The sequence below is a fragment of the Pleurodeles waltl genome, chromosome 7 (assembly GCF_031143425.1).
Source record: "Pleurodeles waltl isolate 20211129_DDA chromosome 7, aPleWal1.hap1.20221129, whole genome shotgun sequence".
Classification (NCBI taxonomy): Eukaryota; Metazoa; Chordata; class Amphibia; order Caudata; family Salamandridae; genus Pleurodeles; species Pleurodeles waltl.
Window position 1 is genome coordinate 1124368048 of NC_090446.1, and position 20584 is coordinate 1124388631.

General features: G+C 45.9%; 1 protein-coding gene and 1 long non-coding RNA gene across 3 annotated transcripts in view; one reads left to right on the forward strand and one right to left on the reverse strand.

Moving 5' to 3' along the window:
• LOC138245995 (uncharacterized) overlaps positions 1-20584 on the reverse strand; it is a 150474-nt gene that overhangs the window by 129380 nt on the left and 510 nt on the right. The gene's annotated exons all lie outside the window — the stretch shown is intronic.
• LOC138245992 (monocarboxylate transporter 6-like) overlaps positions 1-20584 on the forward strand; it is a 154934-nt gene that overhangs the window by 83410 nt on the left and 50940 nt on the right. For both annotated transcript variants that reach the window (XM_069200120.1, XM_069200119.1), the window contains exon 3: positions 17709-17852. In XM_069200120.1, the coding sequence (XP_069056221.1) occupies positions 17709-17852 (144 nt within the window). The remainder of the gene's footprint in view (positions 1-17708; positions 17853-20584) is intronic.

Consider the following 20584-nt stretch of genomic DNA (forward strand, 5'->3'; position numbering starts at 1 on the left):
TAGGCACAACGGGAGGGCAGTGAAGTAATATAAAAACCTTGGAAGGATAAGCATCTTGGCAATCGCCACTCGACCCATGGGGGACAAGGGGAGCGAGCTCCAAAAAGGTATTAAGCTGCAGGTGGAGCTGAGTACTCTGTCGATATTACCCTCTTTCAGATCTGTGATAGAATGGTAGATCTGCACTCCTAGATATTTAAAGGTTGTGTATGACCACGGTAGTTTATATTGTGGAAGTGCCGTGTGGCGATCAAGCGGGATAGAGGTAAGAGGGAAGATACTTGACTTGGACCAATTAACGTGCAAGCCAGAGGCAAGGGCAAAGGAGTCCAACAACTGCAGCACCGCACCCATGGAGGCCGAGTGGTTGCGCAAGTATATTAGGGCATCGTCTGCATATAGGGATATAATGTGATAAGTGTTCAATTCCGGAATGCCCCATATGTGTGCGTTGTTGCGTAGTTTAATTGCTAATGGTTCCATGGCAATAGCGAATAGTACAGGAGATAGTGGACAGCCCTGTCTGGTGCCTCTACGTATAGGGAATGCTTCGGAGATAGTGCGGCCATTTTTGACCCGGGCTATAGGCATGGAATAAAGTGTTTTGATCCAGCTGATGAAGCCAGGACCGAAACCGAACGCTTTGAGTGTGCGTAGGAGATAATTCCAGCTTAGCGTATCAAACGCTTTTTCGACGTCTAGGGAGAGGGCCACCGCTTCGGTATTTGTGTTACCATGCATTATGTGTAGGAGTCTTCTAATATTTAAGAAGGTGCTTCTGCCAGGGATAAAGCCGGACTGGTCCTGGTGTACCAAGTTTGGTAGGTAGGGGAGGAGCCTATTTGCTAGTACTTTCCCCAATAATTTGCAATCTGTATTAAGTAGGGAGAGCGGCCTGTACGATTTGACATCCAGAGGGTCCCGGCCCGCTTTTGGGAGGACGACTATCAAAGCTTCACGCATAGAATCTGGCAGCTGCAGATTGCGGTGTGCTTCGTTGAATACCTCCATGAGTGGATGTAGGAGATGGGTAGTATGGGAATTAAAATATTCTACCGGTAGCCCATCTGAGCCGGGAGTTTTACTGCGTGCCATTTGGGATAGAGCTATACGCAGCTCTTCAATAGTAATGGGGCCATCTAGAGCAGCGATGTTATCAAGGATAAGTTGGTTTTGAGAGACAGGATTTAATATGTCAGCAAGGTGCTGCTCTGGAGGAGGGGGAGGGGCTGTGTAAAGGGTGCGATAGTATGTTGAAAAGGCGTCGTTGATGCCCGTCTGAGTATTAACAACGATATCAGGATTTAAACGTATCGCACCTATGGGTGTTGGCTGCGAGGGTTGGCGGGTCAGCCAGGCCAGTAGTCTGCCCGATCTGTCCCTTTCAGCGTGTTGTCTTGCCATGTAATGTCTGTAGTCATGTTTGCTTAATCTATTGTCTGCTTCCCTATGGGCAACTCTGAGCGAGTTCAATGTTGTTAATGTGGATTCTGCGCCGGCTGACTCATTCTCCGCGTTGCGGAGTTTTACCTCCAGATCTTGTAATTCTTTGGTGAGTGTTTTTCTCATTCCGAACGTGGCCGTGAGGCAATGTCCACGTATCACTGCTTTGTGGGCATCCCACTCTATGGCGCGGGATGAGGTTGTATTCTTGTTCAATAGAAAGTAATCTGCTAGTCTTTTAGACATATCTGTTTGGAAGGGGGGATCTAAAAGAGCTTCTGGTTGCAGTCGCCATGTTGGTATACGCGTGTGACCCCATGCCATTATGACGCAGAGGGGGTTATGGTCTGATATAGTGCGCGCTAGGTATTCAGACATGCATACTTTATGAATTACGGTTGCGGATACAAAAATCATATCTATTCTAGTGTGTAACTTATGTACGGGGGAGTAGTTCGAATATTCGCGGTGAACAGGATGGCTCACCCTCCACACATCCCTCAACCCATTATTTGATGCCCAGCACACTAGAGCTTGTGCGGCACGATAGGAAGGGGCCGTGGCGAGTGGGGGAAACGAGCGGTCCATTTGAGTGTCAAGAACATTATTAAAGTCTCCACCCCATATGCACTCTAGTGTGGGATCGCTGAGACTACCGGTAGACAGTGTAGATAAAAAATCGCGTTGATTTACATTTGGGGAGTATAGTGCAACTAGGGCTAAGGGGGATCCATCAAGGGTACCTTCGAGTATCACGTACCTACCATTGGAGTCGCACTGTACGCGAGACGTGGCAAATGGGACCCCAGGAGCAATCCAAATGGCTGCTCCACGGGCGAAAGACGAGGAAATGGTGCCATGCAATTGACCTTTCCATTTTGAACGTGTGCTTTCCAACGTAGATTTGGAAAGATGTGTCTCTTGTAATAGAGCTATGTGTATTTGATGCCTCTTGAGAAAGGCGTAAACTCTTTGGCGTTTCCGTGGAGTTGCCATGCCTCTAATATTCCATGTGAGTACCCTATATTTCAAGATACCTTGGTGTGTTTGGGTAGCCATGTTATTTTTGTAGCCGTCATGTAACCGGAGGGGTGGATATCCGTTACCCCCAGTATGAAAGTATTGTGTTGCCCCCCGCTAGGACTTGACAGTCAATGAGCACTATTCTGTGAGCTGTAATCATGTTACTATAATAGATATGACATGTACGTTTGCTGCCGCATTTACAGTTAACTAGCCTGTAACAAAAACAACCAATAGATAAAAAGGTGCTCTCTAATATGAAATATAACAACACTAAAATTACTAATAGATAAACATTTCCGGCAAGTGCCGGCTTGAAAGAATGGTCCATATGGAGCAGGGGGGAGCCAGAGGGCATTGATGTGTGGGCATGGATTTACCCTGCCCAAATTACTCATGGTTCAAAGTGCGAGGTACTCCCCCCGGGGGCCGCCCGCGAGCCCCGCGCCGCAGCCGAAAACACGGCAGCAACAAACGACTGCCTCCAAGCAGCCAGAGAGACGGGAAGTTACACCAGCATATCCAGATAACGGAAGTGGAAGGAACTTAATTGCTTAGCATATGTCATCAGCTGCACGGGGTGTGAGGGAAGGACCACGCGTGAAGTCCGCTGAGTCCGAATTTGTGTCCTGTTCCCGGTCCGCGTCCATTTGCGTGGATGAGGTAGTGGGCGATGCGTTTACGAAGCTGGATGTGGCCCGCAGGAGCCGGGAGCGTTCGGACTGTGCCTGTTCAGGTGATGGTTTAGCTCCACGTTTTTTGCGTTGTCTGCGGCCCGAAGTAGTGCAAGAGCTATTGTCGTCCCAAGTGCTTGCGACTGGTGGGTCAGCCAGACCTTTGGCATGCAGCCAGGTCCAGGCATCCTCCGGGGTGGTGAAAAAAAAAAAGCGAGTGTCGTCCTGCACCCGGAGTCTGGCTGGGAACATCAACGCGTACTTGATACTATGTTTGCGGAGACATGCCTTAACACGGTAAAAAGAGTTACGTTTCTGTTGTACTTCTGCCGTAAAGTCTGGATAAGCAGAGATCAGCGCATTTTCGAAGCTTACCGGACCAGATTTGCGGAATAACTGTAGGATGAGATCTCTATCGCGGTAGTTAAGGAGTCTTACTATGAGCGGGCGTGGTTGTGAGCCAGGTGAGGGGGGTCTGCCGGGGATCCTGTGAGCCCTTTCAACTGAGAAAATCTTCGGAATGTTGCCTTTGAAAATTGTGTCTGTGAGCCATTGCTCTATGAATAATTCAGTGCTAAGGCCCTCAACACGTTCAGGGAATCCCACCAGCCGAATATTATTGCGGCGAGACCTACTTTCTGCATCCTCAGTTCTGCTTTTTAAGGAGACCACATCTAACAATAGGTGCGCTAATTGCGATTTGAGATCAGACACAGTGCTGGGTAGAGTTGCAGTATCTTTTTCAAGTTCGGCCACCCTGTCTGCTAGAGCGCGTTGATCTGTGCGCAGTAAGTTGAGGTCTTCTGTTACCGAGCCTATTTTAGCTTCCAGGGTGGATCTAGTGTCTAGAATAGCTTGCAGTATCTTATCGAATTGCGAAGTATGTGATTGCAGGGTAAGTTCCAGTTTCTCCAAGGTCACTTGCGTGGTAGAGTGGGCCTCTGAGGGGGATGAAGTAGTATGGTCCATTTTGCTAGGGGGTGCACGTGGGGTCTTTGGCTTGACCATTTGGTAGGTGCAGGAATACGAAGGCGCGAGACCAACAAGTGAATACGCAGTGGTGTGTACAGCCGAGTCAGGCGTTACACCAGTTCGGCCTGGATATTGAGGACGGGTGAGGCAGGACAATGATATTAGAGATTAGTAGTCTAATGCGTTGACTACTACTTACACAGCCTAAAGGTTATGACACTGATAAAGGTTCCTGATGCTATTGTGCTGAAGACGAGCCACTACGGAGTTGTTAAAGGTTATAGCTGTACCGGATGTTTTAGGGCTCAGGGCGAAGACCCAGCACAACAGCTCGCTGCGACTCAATAAAAGTTGCCGAAAGGCTCACCTCTTGCAATCAACCGGGTCCGATGTCCGCTTTATTTCTATCTTTGTTACCTCACCCCTCCTGAGGTGAGGCGCGATTCGTTGGTGTAAGGGGAGCTGAATAATAGAGACTGCTGTGAGGAAGCTGCACGTCGGCGAAACGGACTTTGTCAAGGCATCATATTTGGGCGATCACAGCGGATTATCCAGTACAAACCACCCGTCCATAGGAACAGTGGGCCTGAAATTGCAAGCCAGCACCCACGAGCCACGCCGGGCGTGAAAACGTCACTGAGCCGCCACACTGCACGACCACGTCTTGAAGTACCTCCTCCAGTATACTATTACAATGCAGTGCCGTATCTTCCAGGATGCGCCGCTACCTTGTTTGAACCGCCGGGGTAAATTTCAATAAAAAAAAAAAAAAAATGGCGGTCGCAATCAGTTTGGCCGTGCAGCTGAGTTTTGTGTGCGGTCCGACCTCCGGGCCGGCCGCGTTGCTCAGGGTGGTCCACAGCAAGCAGGAGGGAAACCGGGACTCCAGCTCCACTCGCCGTCGTCTCCGTCAGTAAATGGTGTCCAGTCGACCTCGCTGCGGTAGGATGCGAGGGAAGAGGGGCGGCGAACACCAGGTTGGCGGCAGCGACGCCCGGGGCAGCCCCCGGCAAGCGGGAGGAGAGCCGGGGCACCGGCACAACCCGCGGCCGTCTCCCCTCAAAGCCGGCACCCAGGTAAACCCGCTCCGGCAGGTCGCGAGGGAGGAGGGGCGGCGCCGCCGTAGGGAGAGCCCCGGCGGCGCCGCTATCGCCAGTCAGGCCCCCGGGACAATTTAAAATCCCTGCACCTCGGATGAGGCGCAGGCGCCGGCGGTCCGCAGCTCCGGTCCCATCGAGCACAGGCAGCAGCAGCGGGGCTCGAAGGATCCTACGGTGTGCACAGGGCGGAAAGAGAACGCGGTCGGCCAGACGCCCGCCGCGTCTCACGGATGGTGGCAATTTTCAGTGTTTCCTCGCCTCTCCTCCGCTCCCCGGCCTCGGGCAGTGGCGCGGCTCCCGAACGGCCCCCCAGGCGACACACGCGCCCCACGAAGGGGGGGCTAGAGTGCTATAATCAGGATAATTGTATGGGCCAGGGATCGGAGCTGCAGTTTATGCTGCCGCTCCGGTCTCCATCTTGGCCTTGTGCATTCACCTAAATGCCTACATTATGGCGTGGTAGAGAGTATGGTGAACTAATTAAAAACTTGTGACAACTGTGTGATAAACAGCAAGATAAAGTGTATCTCAGTACGCAGGACAGATGTCTCTAATATTGTAAGTTTAGCACTGGGTAGTCACCAGGTATGCTACCAAGGGGAAAGCTTTTAAGTACAGCAGTGGCCCAGAGTTGTGAGGGGCCCAGTGAACCCAAAATATAGGTTTTTTTGTGGTTTTTTTGCCGGGGTCTTTTTTCATTGCGTGCATTAGAGCCAGTTGTAGCCTTCCTCCACCACTGCGCGCTTTCCATCTGCATATTATTTGAGCATATACTATATTAATGCCAGTGCAATAAAAGCTATACCTTTTGTCTTCAACGAGCAAAACTGCCCTAATAGTTATTCACTAATGATCAAACAAGCCCAAAAATGGGGTTGCCACCTGGCCGTTTTTACCAAGCTATCCTGTATTTTTATGCCAATAAAAGAAAATTGTGAAAAGAAGTGAAATCTGGTATTTTTTACTTTTGAAAAATAAACCTAAAATATTAACCACGTGCCGAAACCATTTAAAGGTAATTGAGAGTAATACATTTCGAAATTATTTTTTAAGTAAACAGAGGGGTAGCTTCTATGTTAAAAAAAGAAAATACTGAGAATTTTACGCAGTTTTCTTTGTTTGTGCACCAGTTGGCTTTTAGCCGTTCCAGAAAAGCAAAACGTAAAGAAAATGGGCGGTATTTTTAGGTCTTGACTAGACAGCACACGCGCTGTCTCTGCAACACGTATTGTTAGCTTTTAGTGAGCATAGAGACCACCCACTACTTGCCATTGGTTGGCGTCATTCTCACTGTCATTTCTTTGCTTCTTATTAGTAAGCTGCTGTATACGTCCTGCTTCCTTTAGTCTGTTTATCCCGTCCCAAGAACATGGATGAATTACTAATGTCCCTTCACTGCTCATTCTTTCAGGCGCTACTTTTCTCTTGGTGTGGAAGCACTCTACCAGAGTGAATCTTTTTCAGCAGGATCTCTTTTGTACTTCTCCCACCTCCCTGTTCCTACCTCCTGCCCTCCTTCCATTGTCTGTGGTGTTGCCACGCACATATCCACCCTCCTTCCCTTCACGTGTCTGGTTTTGCTCTCGATCACCCACCCACCCCTTTTCCCTTCCATTGTAAGTGGTGTTGCCCTCCTTTCCTTTATTTGTGGTGTTGGTCTCTTTCACCTTCATTTTCTTCTGACGGCAATTATCGGCTTTAGTTGTCAGCAGTGTTAAAAATACCAGCACTCAAGGGCCGACTGTCTCTGAGTAGATGGCTGCCAGTGGGAGCGTCAAAGATCATCAGATCTTTGAAATGGATACATGTGATAGTGATTTTTCCTGGGTGTTGTTCATCTGTATTTAACACTGACACACCTTCTCCTCTCAAAGATGTGAAAGGGGCCGAGGGCTGAACTTCGCACCATTTAACCTTAAACTCAATCCAGCCCTTGGGTCAAGCTGCGATTTCAGTCATCTTCTGCTGCACGTGTCCTCAGTGGTCCTCTGGGCGCTACTTTTCAGATGGTGTTTACAGCTGCAGAGGTTCCACAATGAAACTGTCTCTCCAACAGCTCGAAACGTTAGTGATGAGATCCCTGATTTAGCAGTCGGACCAAGTCTGGATCCCGACTGCTGTTATTATGAGCGGCTGGCACCTATAGGCCAGGGGCTACTCTCGGCAAGAAAGAGCATCTCATGTGTACACAGGTGATAAAAGTGCTCCTGATGTTTCTGAAGGGGGCATCCAGTCTTTCATCTGGTATTTATGGCTGCCAAGGGGGCAAGAACTACCCTAGAGAAAGGACTGTGAGCGTGCATGAGTGTTGTAAGGGGACCTCTCAAGGGGGCATGTTGGAGGCTGCACGTGCTGGTTGACTGATGCTAGGCCCTAGCCAGGCAGAACCTACCACTACCTTTAGGGATGGGCGATTACACTCACTGTATAACCTGCGCTCACTCTTGGGTAGCTTTGCACAGAGCAGTCAGGATTATAACGGGGGTAATGTGTAAAGCATTGGCACAGCACTTGTCACAAGAAATACACTGAGCGTCACAAAAGAGACTTCACATGAGGTATATGTAAATAAAGTTTGTATTCAACACGTACATTAGTTAACACAACGTGAACATCATGTAAATCTGGGTATACATCACATTTAGAAATATCACTAGCAGTACAAGGCCCAATCCTGCTAAAAAGACACTATCAGTATGTACATGCGAGAAAAATACTACTTTCCCTCCCAGAACCCTCATGCCAAAACATTTGACCCACCTTAGCGATTATCCCAATTCGATATCACACAGTTATTGGATTCACCTCGGTTCATGACAATAACAGCAGTGTGTACATACAGAGAATTGCAGCACTCTTAAATAGCTCTGTGACCTAGACCGCACAGGTAAAGCCCAATGTCAACCGCGATGGTCCTCTGACAAAGAAACAACGTCTAGGGCAACATCGCCATGCAGTGTAGTCAGTCATCCGCAATCACTCCCACCCACTCATTCCACACTGTTACGCGGTGCCGCAGATATCAGGCAGGATACTTTAATATGCACTCGCACACACTTGCTCCCAGCACCCTAATGTGATGCACTGATATCCGGCAGGTGAGTGGTCCATGCGCTCGCAGATCCCCCGGGTCCAAACCTTCCACCAGTTCCTACTACCCTCCCCCACCCCCACGAGCTGGAGATGAAAGCACCCTTTCTGCAGATCCTAAGCCTTTCCCAGACGGAGGTACACTTATTCAGGATCCCAGGGGAAAGGTGGGGGGAAGAAAGAGATAACCGCCGATCAGACAACAGTTGACAAATGGAGGTTTGGGCACCACTAGGGAAGTTCACTCAGGGTTCTCTGCACTGTATCTTCCGGCGCAGGCCCCGGTCTGCCAAGCACGGGGGAGGTTGCTTTGGGACACACCCTGTTCACAGCGGCACACAGCCAAGCCAGGCACTCCAATACACAAATAGTTACCAATTCCACACTTCCCTGGTAGGGGGCACAACGTCTGGAGCACGAGGACTAGAGTCGCCCCAGATTGTTGTAATAGCGCACGAAGAGTTACCAAATCCACACCTCCCTGGAAGGAGGCACAATGTCTGGTGCACGATGACTTAAGCTGCTCCAGACAATTCTGATCGTACACAAAGTGTTATCAAAGCCATACCTCCCTGGAATGAGGCACAACGTCTGGTGCGAGATGACTTGAGTCACACCAGACAAATCTGGGCACACATGAAGAGTTAGCAATACCGTACCTCCCTCAAATGAGGCAAAGCGTCTGGTGCGCGATGGCTTGAGTTGCACAAGACAAATCTGGTCGCACACTCTTGTGCAAGTTCAGCAGTGCCACACAAGGTATAATGCAACACTGCTTAGGGTATGCTCCACATCCGAGGGTTGCAACCAGTGAATCGGACACCGCATGCAATAAGCATGCAGTCGGGTATCGCACAAGAGAAATGCGGCATGCTCGACAAAAGCAGGCCACTTGGGGGCCCGTGACTTGTGAATCTGCTCACTACCAACCAGACATACAAGCAGTACTCTGAAGACTCTGCACCAGGCAAATCCAGTTTCCAGGCACAATACTTAGTTCCGCGTACACCTCTGTTACCAGGTGAAGGCTAGAAGGTGATGTAGGCATTTAAGAGAGCACCGCTCTCCTGATGACATAGGTAGAAGGTGTAGGTCCCTTGTGGTAGGTCTTTGATTTCCCCCGAGACCTCCACAAGAGAATAGGGGGCAAGCCAACAAGTCCTTGGAGAGCACACTTCATGGTGCCACAAAGCAGTAACCAGTTTGTCCAGGCCAGCCACAATGCAGGAAGGGTGTGTAGTCCCTTCCTAGGACAGTAATTACTACTTGGGCACAACAGATTCTTCTGGAAATGTGCACCACGTGGTCCAGGATCTCTGTCCCACATTCCTGCAGTGCAACTCTCCTTTGTTGCAATGTGGCACCAGTAGTTATACTGTAGTGTGCCTTTGAAGTTTAGGGCGTTTAAGAGGGTTCCCCTTTGAACCACAGATGTCTCCCCTAAATTTCAGTCCTGTCTGTCATGGGGCTGTGAAATGCAGATCTTAATTTTAAGCGGGCCATGAACTTGCTCCCAGAGGCCAAGTGTCAGAAGCTCGCCCTCCAATCTATCTAGCCAGGCCCACAAATGGCAGAGTTCTTCATTCAAGTTGTGTGCCGAAGTTTTATAGCTGTTGCTGGGGAATGCACAGATGTGCTCCTCCATCCCCCAGTGTGACTTGAGTACAATTAAAAGGCACACAGAGCGTTTCAGGGCAGAGAAATGTCCATTATCTAGAAGTGGCCTTTCTTCATGGTTATTGACAAAACCACCTTTTGTCAGGACGAATCCAATGATAGTAAATAATATGAAGATGCTCTGCTGCAATCCACTGTTGCAGCTAGGAGCAATTTAAACATGTCCCCCATGTTAAGATATGGGCAGAGCAGCTCTCCTATGCAGTGAAAACACACATGGGTATTTTTCACTCTCTGGACATACGTGGCCTTGCACACATACAAGCCTGCATTGGCAGGCTGGTTACATGGTTAAAAGCACCATAGGTGTAAGTACGCACACAGTTCTGCTAAGACAGGAGGGATGAATGTTTAAAAGCACCGTAGATGCTAATGGGCACACATTGGCCTGCTATAACAGGCTGGATACATATTTTTTTTTAAATAGATGCTAGTATATATGCACAAGCCTTCTGCAAAAGGCGGAATACAGGTTTAAAGCACCATAGGTGCTAGTGCGCACACCCAGGCCTGCTATGACAGGCTGGATACATATTTAAACATGCCATAGGATAAGTGTGCACGCAAGCCTGCTATGACAGACTCAGCACATGTTTGGCCTAGCGGCCTCAATCTTAAGACTGTCAGATACATTGTTAGGTTGATGAATGGTGTTTCATTGACAGGAGGCCTTAGACACTCACTCCTTACACTGTCTCCTGAAGAGAACAGCCCCTCCCTGTCCTTGTGGTGCCAGTGAATACCAGCCGCAGGGCTATACAGAGAACAGTTTAGGATACTGGTAATCTACACTCTGGGGAAGATCCATAAAATATTAGAGCCCTCCAAGAAGGCCAATCATATCTGGATGTGGGTCCTTTTGGGAGCCACTCTGTCAGTATCTAGATCTATTCCTCAAACCATGGCTACCACTGACTACCTCATACATCAGGGACAGTATGCACTTTATTAATATGATTAAAGCCAAACCATTGTATCAAACCATTGATCTGTTGGTTATCATGGATATACACTCTTTATATACCAGTATTCCTCAGATTGAGGCACTTGAGATAATCAGGGGGATTATGGACACATGTGAACAGCCCACACATGTCCCCAGTTGGTTTATAATTGAGCTAATGGAGTGCGCCATGACAAAACAATTATTTCCAGTTTGGCAAAATCTTTTATTTTCAAACAAAGGGAGTAGCTATGGGCGTAAGCTTTGCGTGGGATATGATGAATCTCTAAATGGCCAACTATGAGACACACAAGATCTTTACACGAGACAATCCTTTCAAAGATAATATACTCAAATAGTTACACTATATACACAATGACCCTCATAATGACTTTGGCAATCTATTCCGTAGACCGCCGCTGCCATATGAGTGCTAGTATTGGTGGTTTTTAGACCGGCATATTATGGCTGCTGGCTGCTCTCCGACACTATTTGGTGGGGAAGCTGCCAGCAGCCAGTCTAGTGGTCTACTGTAGCTTGCCACATCACTACAACACCGCCTGCCATATTACGACATTGCAAATGGCGTGGCGGTGTTGTGTTGGCGGGGAGCTGTCGGCGGAGCTAGCACCATGGACCCCGTTCCCTCCCGGACGACCACCAGGTAAAGTGATTGTCCGACAGGGGAGTGGGGGGGTTTGAGTGCAGTGTGCGTGGGTGTGTGTGTGTGAATGGGGGATGGTGTTGTGTAAGTGTCTGTGTGCTTGCATGTATGTGGGGGCTGGAGGGAGTATGTGTGCGTGTCTGCTGGGGTGATGGGGGTGTCGTGGCCATGTGTGCGTGGATGTATGTAAGTGTGTCCATGTGTGGATCGGGGGAGTCAGTACAGTGATGGGAGGGGTGGGGTCAGTATGGGGACCGGCGGGCAGAGGGGGCATCACTGCTTAAGGGGTGGGGGCCTTCTGATGGGGTGGGGGGGCACCTACATGGAGAGGGGTGTTCGGGAGTCCTGTTGTGGCAACAGGAATTAGTATTCCTGTCGCCAGTATCCTTACCACCAGGGATTTCATGGCGGGGCTGCCACCACGGAATCCCTGACGGTAAGGATACTCATTAGACCGCAGGCGGTGTCAGGTGGACCGCCAGGTTGAAGGTGGTCAACCTTCAGCCAAGCGGTCCCACCCCCTGGCGGTACAGCCAGTTTACTGAGGAGGTCATTATTTGGTGGTCATGCACCGCCACGCTGTCAGTGGTCTGACCGCAACCGCAGGTGTGGCGGTGCAGGACCGATAAGGTCATAATGACCGCTAATGTCTTTTTAATTTGGAGGGGTTCGATACGGGATGCTGAATCATTTCATATTTGGCTGAACACTAGATCCACAGATACCCAATTCACAATGTCACAAAGCTCAGAGAGTATCCTGTTTTTAGATCTTACCATTGCCATTGACTAAGAAAACGTTTTTGTATCACTCTATAGAAAACAATCTGAGAGGAATTCCCTGTTGCATTATACCAGTAGTCACCCTAGGAGCTTGAGGGATAATTTTCCCTTTGGGCAAAATTCTACGTATTCGTAGGAATTGCACCAAAAAAAGTTTTTTTTTCAGGAAATCTGATATCCTGATTAAAAAGTTATAGAATTAAGATATCCTAGACGGTTAGTAAAACAAGCAAAAAAAGGGCATGTAATAACCACAGAAAACACCTGTTGAAGCCACACCCCAGAGAAGTCAGCCAAGATTTCATGGTGTGTGTAACCACTTTCAATCCAGTTAGTAAAGAGGTAAAGAAGATCAGAAGATGGCATTGGGCATTAGTGAGAGAACATCTAACCTGCAAGAAAGAACCACTGTTTTTCCTTTAAAAGAGGCAGAAATCTCAAGGATGCTGTAGTGGGGGCGGCCTTACTGCAGCCCCTGTGAAACAGTCTCCATTCCCTCTGGGGACTCCCAACAATAGTAGGTTACTGTAAATGTGGTAGCTGTGTTGCTTGCAACTATAGTATGAATACAAATGTGTTTGTCCCTAAAAACATCAAGACCTCCTTAAAGAGTTTTTCAAACTGTAACACTCAGAATGTTATCTATGTGATTTGATGTCCTTGGGATCTTATATATGTGGGCCAGACTACACCGAAGGTAAAATGCAGAATCCTGCAACACAGAAGCTGAATCAAATGTGGAACAACTGGAGCACCACTAGTTGAACATTTCCAAAAACTAAACCATGCATACATGCATACATGCATACATGCAAGGACATAAAGTGGCAAATGGTAGAACAGATCTCGCTGGGACCATGTGGCTGCGACAAATCAAGTACACTATCAAGGAAAGAACTGTTATGGATGGACAAACTTGACTCTGTTAATAAGGGGCTTAACACAGTGGGAGACTGGAGATAAGCATCATTTGTTTGAATACCCCTGTCCCCGGATAGTTCTCCCATAGCACTTTTGGGTGGCATTCAACCAGTCCATCACTGTTGTTTTTCAGAATCAGTTTTTTTTAACAAGACTGTTGATGACTGTATTTATATGGGCTATGGAACCAATCATTTGCCCCAGTATTTATTCTATTTAATCTTAGTATTTAATGTATGATTTGTTTATAATGTTTTACGCAAATTGCACCTTGCCCTATGGATTACCTAGGGCCTACTTTAGGGGTGACATATGTAGAAAAGGGGGAGTTTAAGGCTTAGCAAATACTTTTAAATACCAAGTCTAAGTGGCAGTGAAACTGCACACATAGGCCTTGCAATGGCAGGCCTGAGGCATGGTTAAGGGGGTATTTATGTGGGTGGCACAACCAGTTCTGCAGGCCCACTAGAAGCATTTAGTTTACAGACCATGGCCACATGTAGTGCACTTTACTAGGGACTTATAAGTAAATCAAATGTCAGTAGGGGATGAACCAGTGTTACCATGTTTAAGGGGGAGAGCATATGCACTTTAGCACGGGTTAGCAGTGGTAAAGTGCGCAGAGTCCTAAAACCAGCAAAAACGGTGTCAGAAAAGTGAAGGGAGGCAGGCAAAAAGTGGGGGGATGACCACTCTCGGGCTGTCAGGTCTAACAAAGACAAACTGCATATGTACAACCTAATGTAAGCAGAGCCCAGGTGAATTATTTTCTGTGGCGGAGGCTGTCCTTGTGAGTCACATATTTACTCTAGGTTTAGACTGCTGAACACATCACAGCTATCGTCACTCCGATCACACACATCACGTTCTCCTCAATGAACAATAGTTATATTATAACCCGCCTGCTTTTCTCACAGTTTTGTTGCACCTATATAGATTTTACATTTTTTAAGGCAATAAACCTCATTGTTTCGCAGGACTATGCGCGGATAAAATTCAGTTCCACATGTAGCAGAATAAAATAGTACAGTCTACTCTAGACCCATGCACAATTTCAGGCTACAAGTGTGTGACTTCGGACTCGGTGAGAGGTACCACTTTTCAGATACAAATGCTTCGTAAACAGGCTTCAGTTTGAAAAACTCTTATTTGAAATCTTATGAGTATGTTTACTGAGTGTTTTGTTCAGGCATTTTTCTGTTAAATTATTTTCTCTCTCTAGTTAGTCCAACATTAAGCTCGTGTTGGTAGGGGGCTTCACTCCACTTCCTCGTTCCACAAGGAACCCGAAGGGGCCTACCTATATATATTTTGGTGTGAATTCTGTAGTGGATTCTGGCTTCTGTCATGCTTACAAGAAAGGACATTACAAAATGTCCGCTCTGGAGTAGCTGACCGCACAGCTACTTCATGCAGTCTCGACTGGCCTAATACATTTATAGTTTGAGTTTTTAAGGTATCTTCAGGGGTGGTACTTAACTGTATGCCTATTTTAGCTTTACTCGGTGAGCGACTTGCAGAAAAAAAAACACGTAATGTGAAAGCAATCCCTTCAGACCAAAGAGTTTCATACATTTATTTCACCTGTCAAAATTAAATTCTCATAGTGAATCGGGGATTGTTTAAAGCCTGGGGTCCACTTTGGGGGGCGCAACATACTCGAATGACCTTTAAAACTCCTCCACGAGGAAATGGAAATCTTTTTAAAGGTCTTAACGCCTTTTGCAGGCCTGGACAAGACAGCTTCCCACTATCTTTTTCCCTCGCCTGAGACAGCAAAAGAAACTGACAAAGTCAATAGCTCTCTCATATGCGAGACCTATCAGCTTTGCCAATAATAATTAGCTGACAAGACTTGTTACTCGGTGATCCAACTAATGTTGGAAGACCACTAGGTGGCACCACATACTGTACTGCTCCTTCTCCATGAGCTTTTGTTTTCTAAAATTCCGCACTGCAACTCAAATTGAAAACAATAAGAGCAGTGGGAGGGGCGCGGAATCGTGTACCTTCCCCCATGTAGATTGCATGAACGTCCACTAAAGAGAAGATGCACCTATTTTGTATTAATCACTGAATTTTAATATATTTATTTTCTACAAAAAATATACTAAATTAGAAAATGAAAGTATCATCTGAGAACGCAGAACAAAATGTAAATAGATTATTGTGTTCCTAAGTTGTGAGCACTTTCTAGAGGTATACTGACAACTAATCAATTAGAATGGCTATACTAAACCGTATTTTAAAAACTTTAGGATTGCACTTACAAATAAAAATAGGAGAATCACCCTTTGTAGCTATAATTCTGTATATTAACTAAAAGGTCCCATCTTGTGCTTTGTACCTAAAAGGCTGTAGGTTGGAATTTGTGAGTCATTAGATGAAATATGATTTGGTACAGGGATCTACAACCTTTTCTGTAATGTGAGCTACTTCTGATCAGTGAAAATCGTCATGGGCTACTGAAGGCCAAGTAACTCAAGCATTGTTACCAAACACCCCCTCGCCCAGCTTCATAGACTTTACACCTAATGTCCAGGAAACCCAATACTATGGTTTGAACAAAATACCGTGACTGGGGGTGGGGGGGGGGCTATGAAAGGGCTGTAATAAGTGTCAATAAGTGCATGGTCTGTGGGGATGTCTGAACATGTTGGTTGTGTCCATCCTAGCTGAGAGCCGGTGTTGTATGTAGTTGTGGCACAGGACATACCTTTTGCCACATGTGGCACCGTTACATGTAGAACAGAAGCATAAAACCATTTTGAAATTGAAACTGCAGAAAAATGTTTATATTAAGGAACATTTTTCTGCTCTTAATGGAACATTTGTCTGCAATTTAAATTTCTCCCATTAAAAAAATAAAATGGCTGCATTTTTCAGTTATAAATATGGCAGCCTGTATATCAGCCACTGGGAGAAAGATGCCTGCTGTGTGTAACTGAGACACTTTGAAATGGGAGAAAATTCAACTGAATACTTTCCTTTATGTTTATATGCATTACATAAAACTCATCATTTTATTCTTCTCACCTGCAAAGTGTATCTACAAACAGCAGGCATATTACTCCCAGTGGCCGGTAGACATGGTGCCATATTTATAACCGGAAAATACAGTCATTTGTTTAAATGTGAGGAATTTTAAGCTAATAAACATACTTCATGAAACATTAGCACTTAATTAGCTTAATTTAAAGTAGAAAATAACATCAAGACAATGTTTGCTAGAAACATTTTTCCTCACTTTACATTTCTCCTATTTAAAAGAGAATGACTGTATTTTGCAGTGATAAATGTGGCACTGTGTCTTCCAGCCACTGGGAGCACGATGTCTGCTGTTAGTAAATGTGACACTTTGAAAAGGGAAAATATTAAAATAAAGAGTTAACTTAGTCTTTAAGGAAACTCTTCATTTAAAATTTTTCTCATTTAAACCATTCAGAAATATCATCTTGTTCTCATGCTCCAATATTGAGTTGAAAAAAAATTGAGTTAAATACCTCAGTGCTTCAGTTCTGAATCTCTGTGACCCACATGGGTCACAACATTGAGTGGACCTCTGCTCATTATCAGGCTCTGCTATCAGCAGCATGATAGTAATGTAAAATAAACATAGCTTTTCCTTAATTTTAAAAGGAAAATGCAACACTTATTTATTGCATTTCTTAGTTAAAAATGAACTGGAGACCTGGAGCCACTTTGAAGGTTACTGTTGGGAACACCTGGGCTGGTAGTTAATGTACAGGTTTACAAACTAGCGAACCTGCCGCAGGATGCGTAATTTCCATTCCTTTCAGTGCACATGACCTGGTCTGCGTTTCCTACATGGCACAGCTATAGTTTGTTACAATGAACCCGGTAGGCAGGTTCACAATTTTCTCAGAAGCCCATGAATGGTTCTCTACTATTGAAAAATAGTGCTACTGTGACCTGGGGTGAAGTTACTGCCATAGTACAAAAGATCCCGTTCAGAACTTCATATAACACATATGGCTGTTTAGCTAGTATATTTAAAAAAGAATGTGCTGCAAGATGCACCATTTGGCCCTAATTTTGACGTATTTTTCATAGTTAGTATCTTTCTTGGATAGCCTGAGGCTTGCTCGGCGCAGTGTGGCGCTGGGTATGCCAATTTTTGTCTTTGGTGCCTCTGCTTCCTAGTCCCGCCATGCCTGATGTATGAATGTTGCTATGATGAAACAGGACAGCGTCCGGAAGTGCACTTAGTTAAAAGTCTTCCTTAAAAATGGCTTTCACACTTACAGGCCCTCAAAACGTGTCTCTTGCCAAGATTTGAAAAATAAAGATGTCATAGGTGGTCTCTCAGTTGTGTGATGTTTCATACTCCTATGTTACAGGCATATGTACAGGCACCGTTGTGGTGGGTTATGTCACAGCCTTTTCATTATGTCACAGGTCCTGTCTGCAGTATACTAGTGGAGCGATATGGCTGTCGGGTGACTGTCTTCATAGGAGGCATCCTGGCCGGAGTGGGCATGGTGGCCAGCTCCTTTGCCCAGACCATCATCCAGCTTTATGTGACTGCAGGTTTCATTGCAGGTAAGTTACTGCAGACATACCCTGCCCACAGCAGCTTCAATGCACACCCAAATAAACCCCTCTGTAAGCAAATCACAGCGGCAACTCTTCCTGTTCTATGCATATCTTGGTATGTCACAGCAGAGACCCCTACATCAATTTTTTCTCCTCTGTACATATATAGGGACACTTTCCTTGCAGGTATATGTGATTGTGCATGTGAGAGCTTGAGAACAGTAGAAGTGGTCTTATTATCTTAGTGACAGAGAATAGTTGTGGTTCGGGAACAGGAAATAAACTGCTCATCATTACAGTCACTGGCAGTTTACTTCCTGTTCTGTATCTGTTTCTTCACAGAGATGCTGCCTACACGCTGACAACCCTACGAGGTAGTAGCGTAGTAAAGATGCCATGGGTCCTGTTGCAAGCAAGGAACATGCCCCTTTTGACTGCTATAGGAGAAGTAAAATCCAGCAATTACAAGTGTTTAATGGACTCCTCAGGGCTGTGGGCCCTGGTGCCACCGTACCTGCTGCACCACTCTGTGCCCCACCTTGAAAAAGGCCCTAGGCTTTTCGGCCTCTTGGCGTGAAATACATTTAGACTGATCTATCAATGTAAATAGAATACAACTTAAAGATCTTTACATATAATGAAGAGCAATAAAGGAACTATAAGCTACTCCCAAAAATAAATTACACTTGTTAGTAAATATATGCATGTAATTTACCATTACACTTTAAAGTTACTTCACTACTTGTGGCTGTTCACAAACTCAGATTGCAAAATTACTCTAAAGTGCAGACGTACATTTCCCCTTCCCCCCAAAAAAAGAGATGGAACAAAATTTACAAGTGTAGGATACTACCTAAAAACAAGCATTGGTAAATGCATTAGGTTTCGCCTATGTGAATAATAATGAGCTGTTTTTTGTTGTTAGTTGTAGCTTGGTGAACAGCTGTGCAATATAAGTTACTGAAACTATAAAGATGTGAGTACCAACCCTTTTAAAGCACTGGCTACGTCAAGACCTATTCAGTGACATTTCTACTAAACTCTCAAAGTATGAGGCGTTTTATATTTAAACCCTAGGACTTACAGAAATGTGTACAACTGTTTTACTGCCCTTCCATTATTTACTGAAACTCACCTATGAAGTTGCAAATGCATTGATCCATTAAAACTAAATTTAAAGCGCGGGCACAATGCTCCAGTAAGGCACTAAATAATCCTATAAGCGCGCACCTAAGCAAATACAAATATGTTGCATTAATTATAAATTAAGAACAGTAGCAAAGCTCTAATTATAGTTGATGAATGAAACTTACTAAAGAACATAAGCCCCAAAGAAGTGAGGGTCCAATAATCAAAGGTACCATACAGAGTTGTAAATAAGCAAAAGTATCAGAGAAATGGGGGTCCAACAGTTAAGGGGACCATCAAACGTTGACGATAAGCAGAGGAAAAGGCGAAAGAGCCTAAAGTCCCCAGACAGAGGGAACAAACCCTCAAGTATACTGTTAGAGACTTAGCAAAATGTAAACACAACCCAGAGAGTCCTGAGTGTGCTTGAGAATAAGAGAGCTAAACATGGCTCGTAGTCCGTGGCGCTCTTCCGCTAAGGCGGAGAAGCGTAGTCCCACTGCTTTATGCAGTGGACAAAAGAGAAAAATAAAATGATAATAATGTAACTTTATTATCATTTTATTTTTCCTCAGGAGCAGGGTTAGGGCGGGCTGGGTTAGAGGAGGTCTATGTGCACATAAGTGCGCATGATGCTTTGGCCGGCCGTGTTGGGCTGGCGAAACAGTCATGCACACTTTGCATTTCTTCACCTGGTTGTATTGAACAGCCGGGAGGAAAAATTGCACAGGGCCCTACTCCCTGTCTGAGCGCCGAAGTAGATGGCTCAGACCAATCACAACGCTGCTGTCATGCTGTCGACACAAGCATCGTCAGTTGGGCAGCTGCGCTGGCATCTGTGATCAGACAACATTCTGTTGTCCCCTCCGTGCAGCTGTTAAATGATGAATACCTTCTCAGAAGGTGGGACCGGTGACGCCGCTTCTAGCTGAAGAAAAAGCAATGGACCACCTGTGACCAAAGCATTGTAAAAGTCTGAGAGGGTCTGCTGCAAAAATGTTTTGAAGGGCACACATTTTAGAGTTTAGAATTGTTATGTGTAAGTAGGTCAGCACGTCAAAGCTTATTCAATTTGCGTCTTTGGACCTACATTCCTTGCAATGCCAAAGAAAAACCTGAACTAGAAGAGCTGCCACAGATGAACCTAAGAACATTGGCCGTGCTGCATAAGATGAGCAGTCTGGTAATGTAAGCAAGAAGCACTTCAAAGTGCATTGTCTCTCTATTCCACCAGAGCAGTGCTGAACAGAAACCAAAGGGAAAGGCTGATATAAAACGAAAAAAAGTATAACAAACCCCTCTGAAATTGAAATATGTGCCCACAACCACACAATGTCTGCAGCACATTTAATCAACATGGCGTAGGAGACGGGTTAGCAGCATGAAGCGAGAAGAGGGCAGCAAATATCCACAGGGTCTCTCGTGTAATGTCCCCAAATCTAATCATCAAAAAATCCCATAAATGTAACATTTGGCCACTTCTTAAGCGTGCAAGTTTGCGCTATATAACATTGCTCTTGTTGCGACTGGCAAAAGTGTGTGTGTGTGTGTGGGGGGGGAACAAACAGGAATTTATTCACAGCTGCTGGTCCGGAGCACTGCGGGAATAC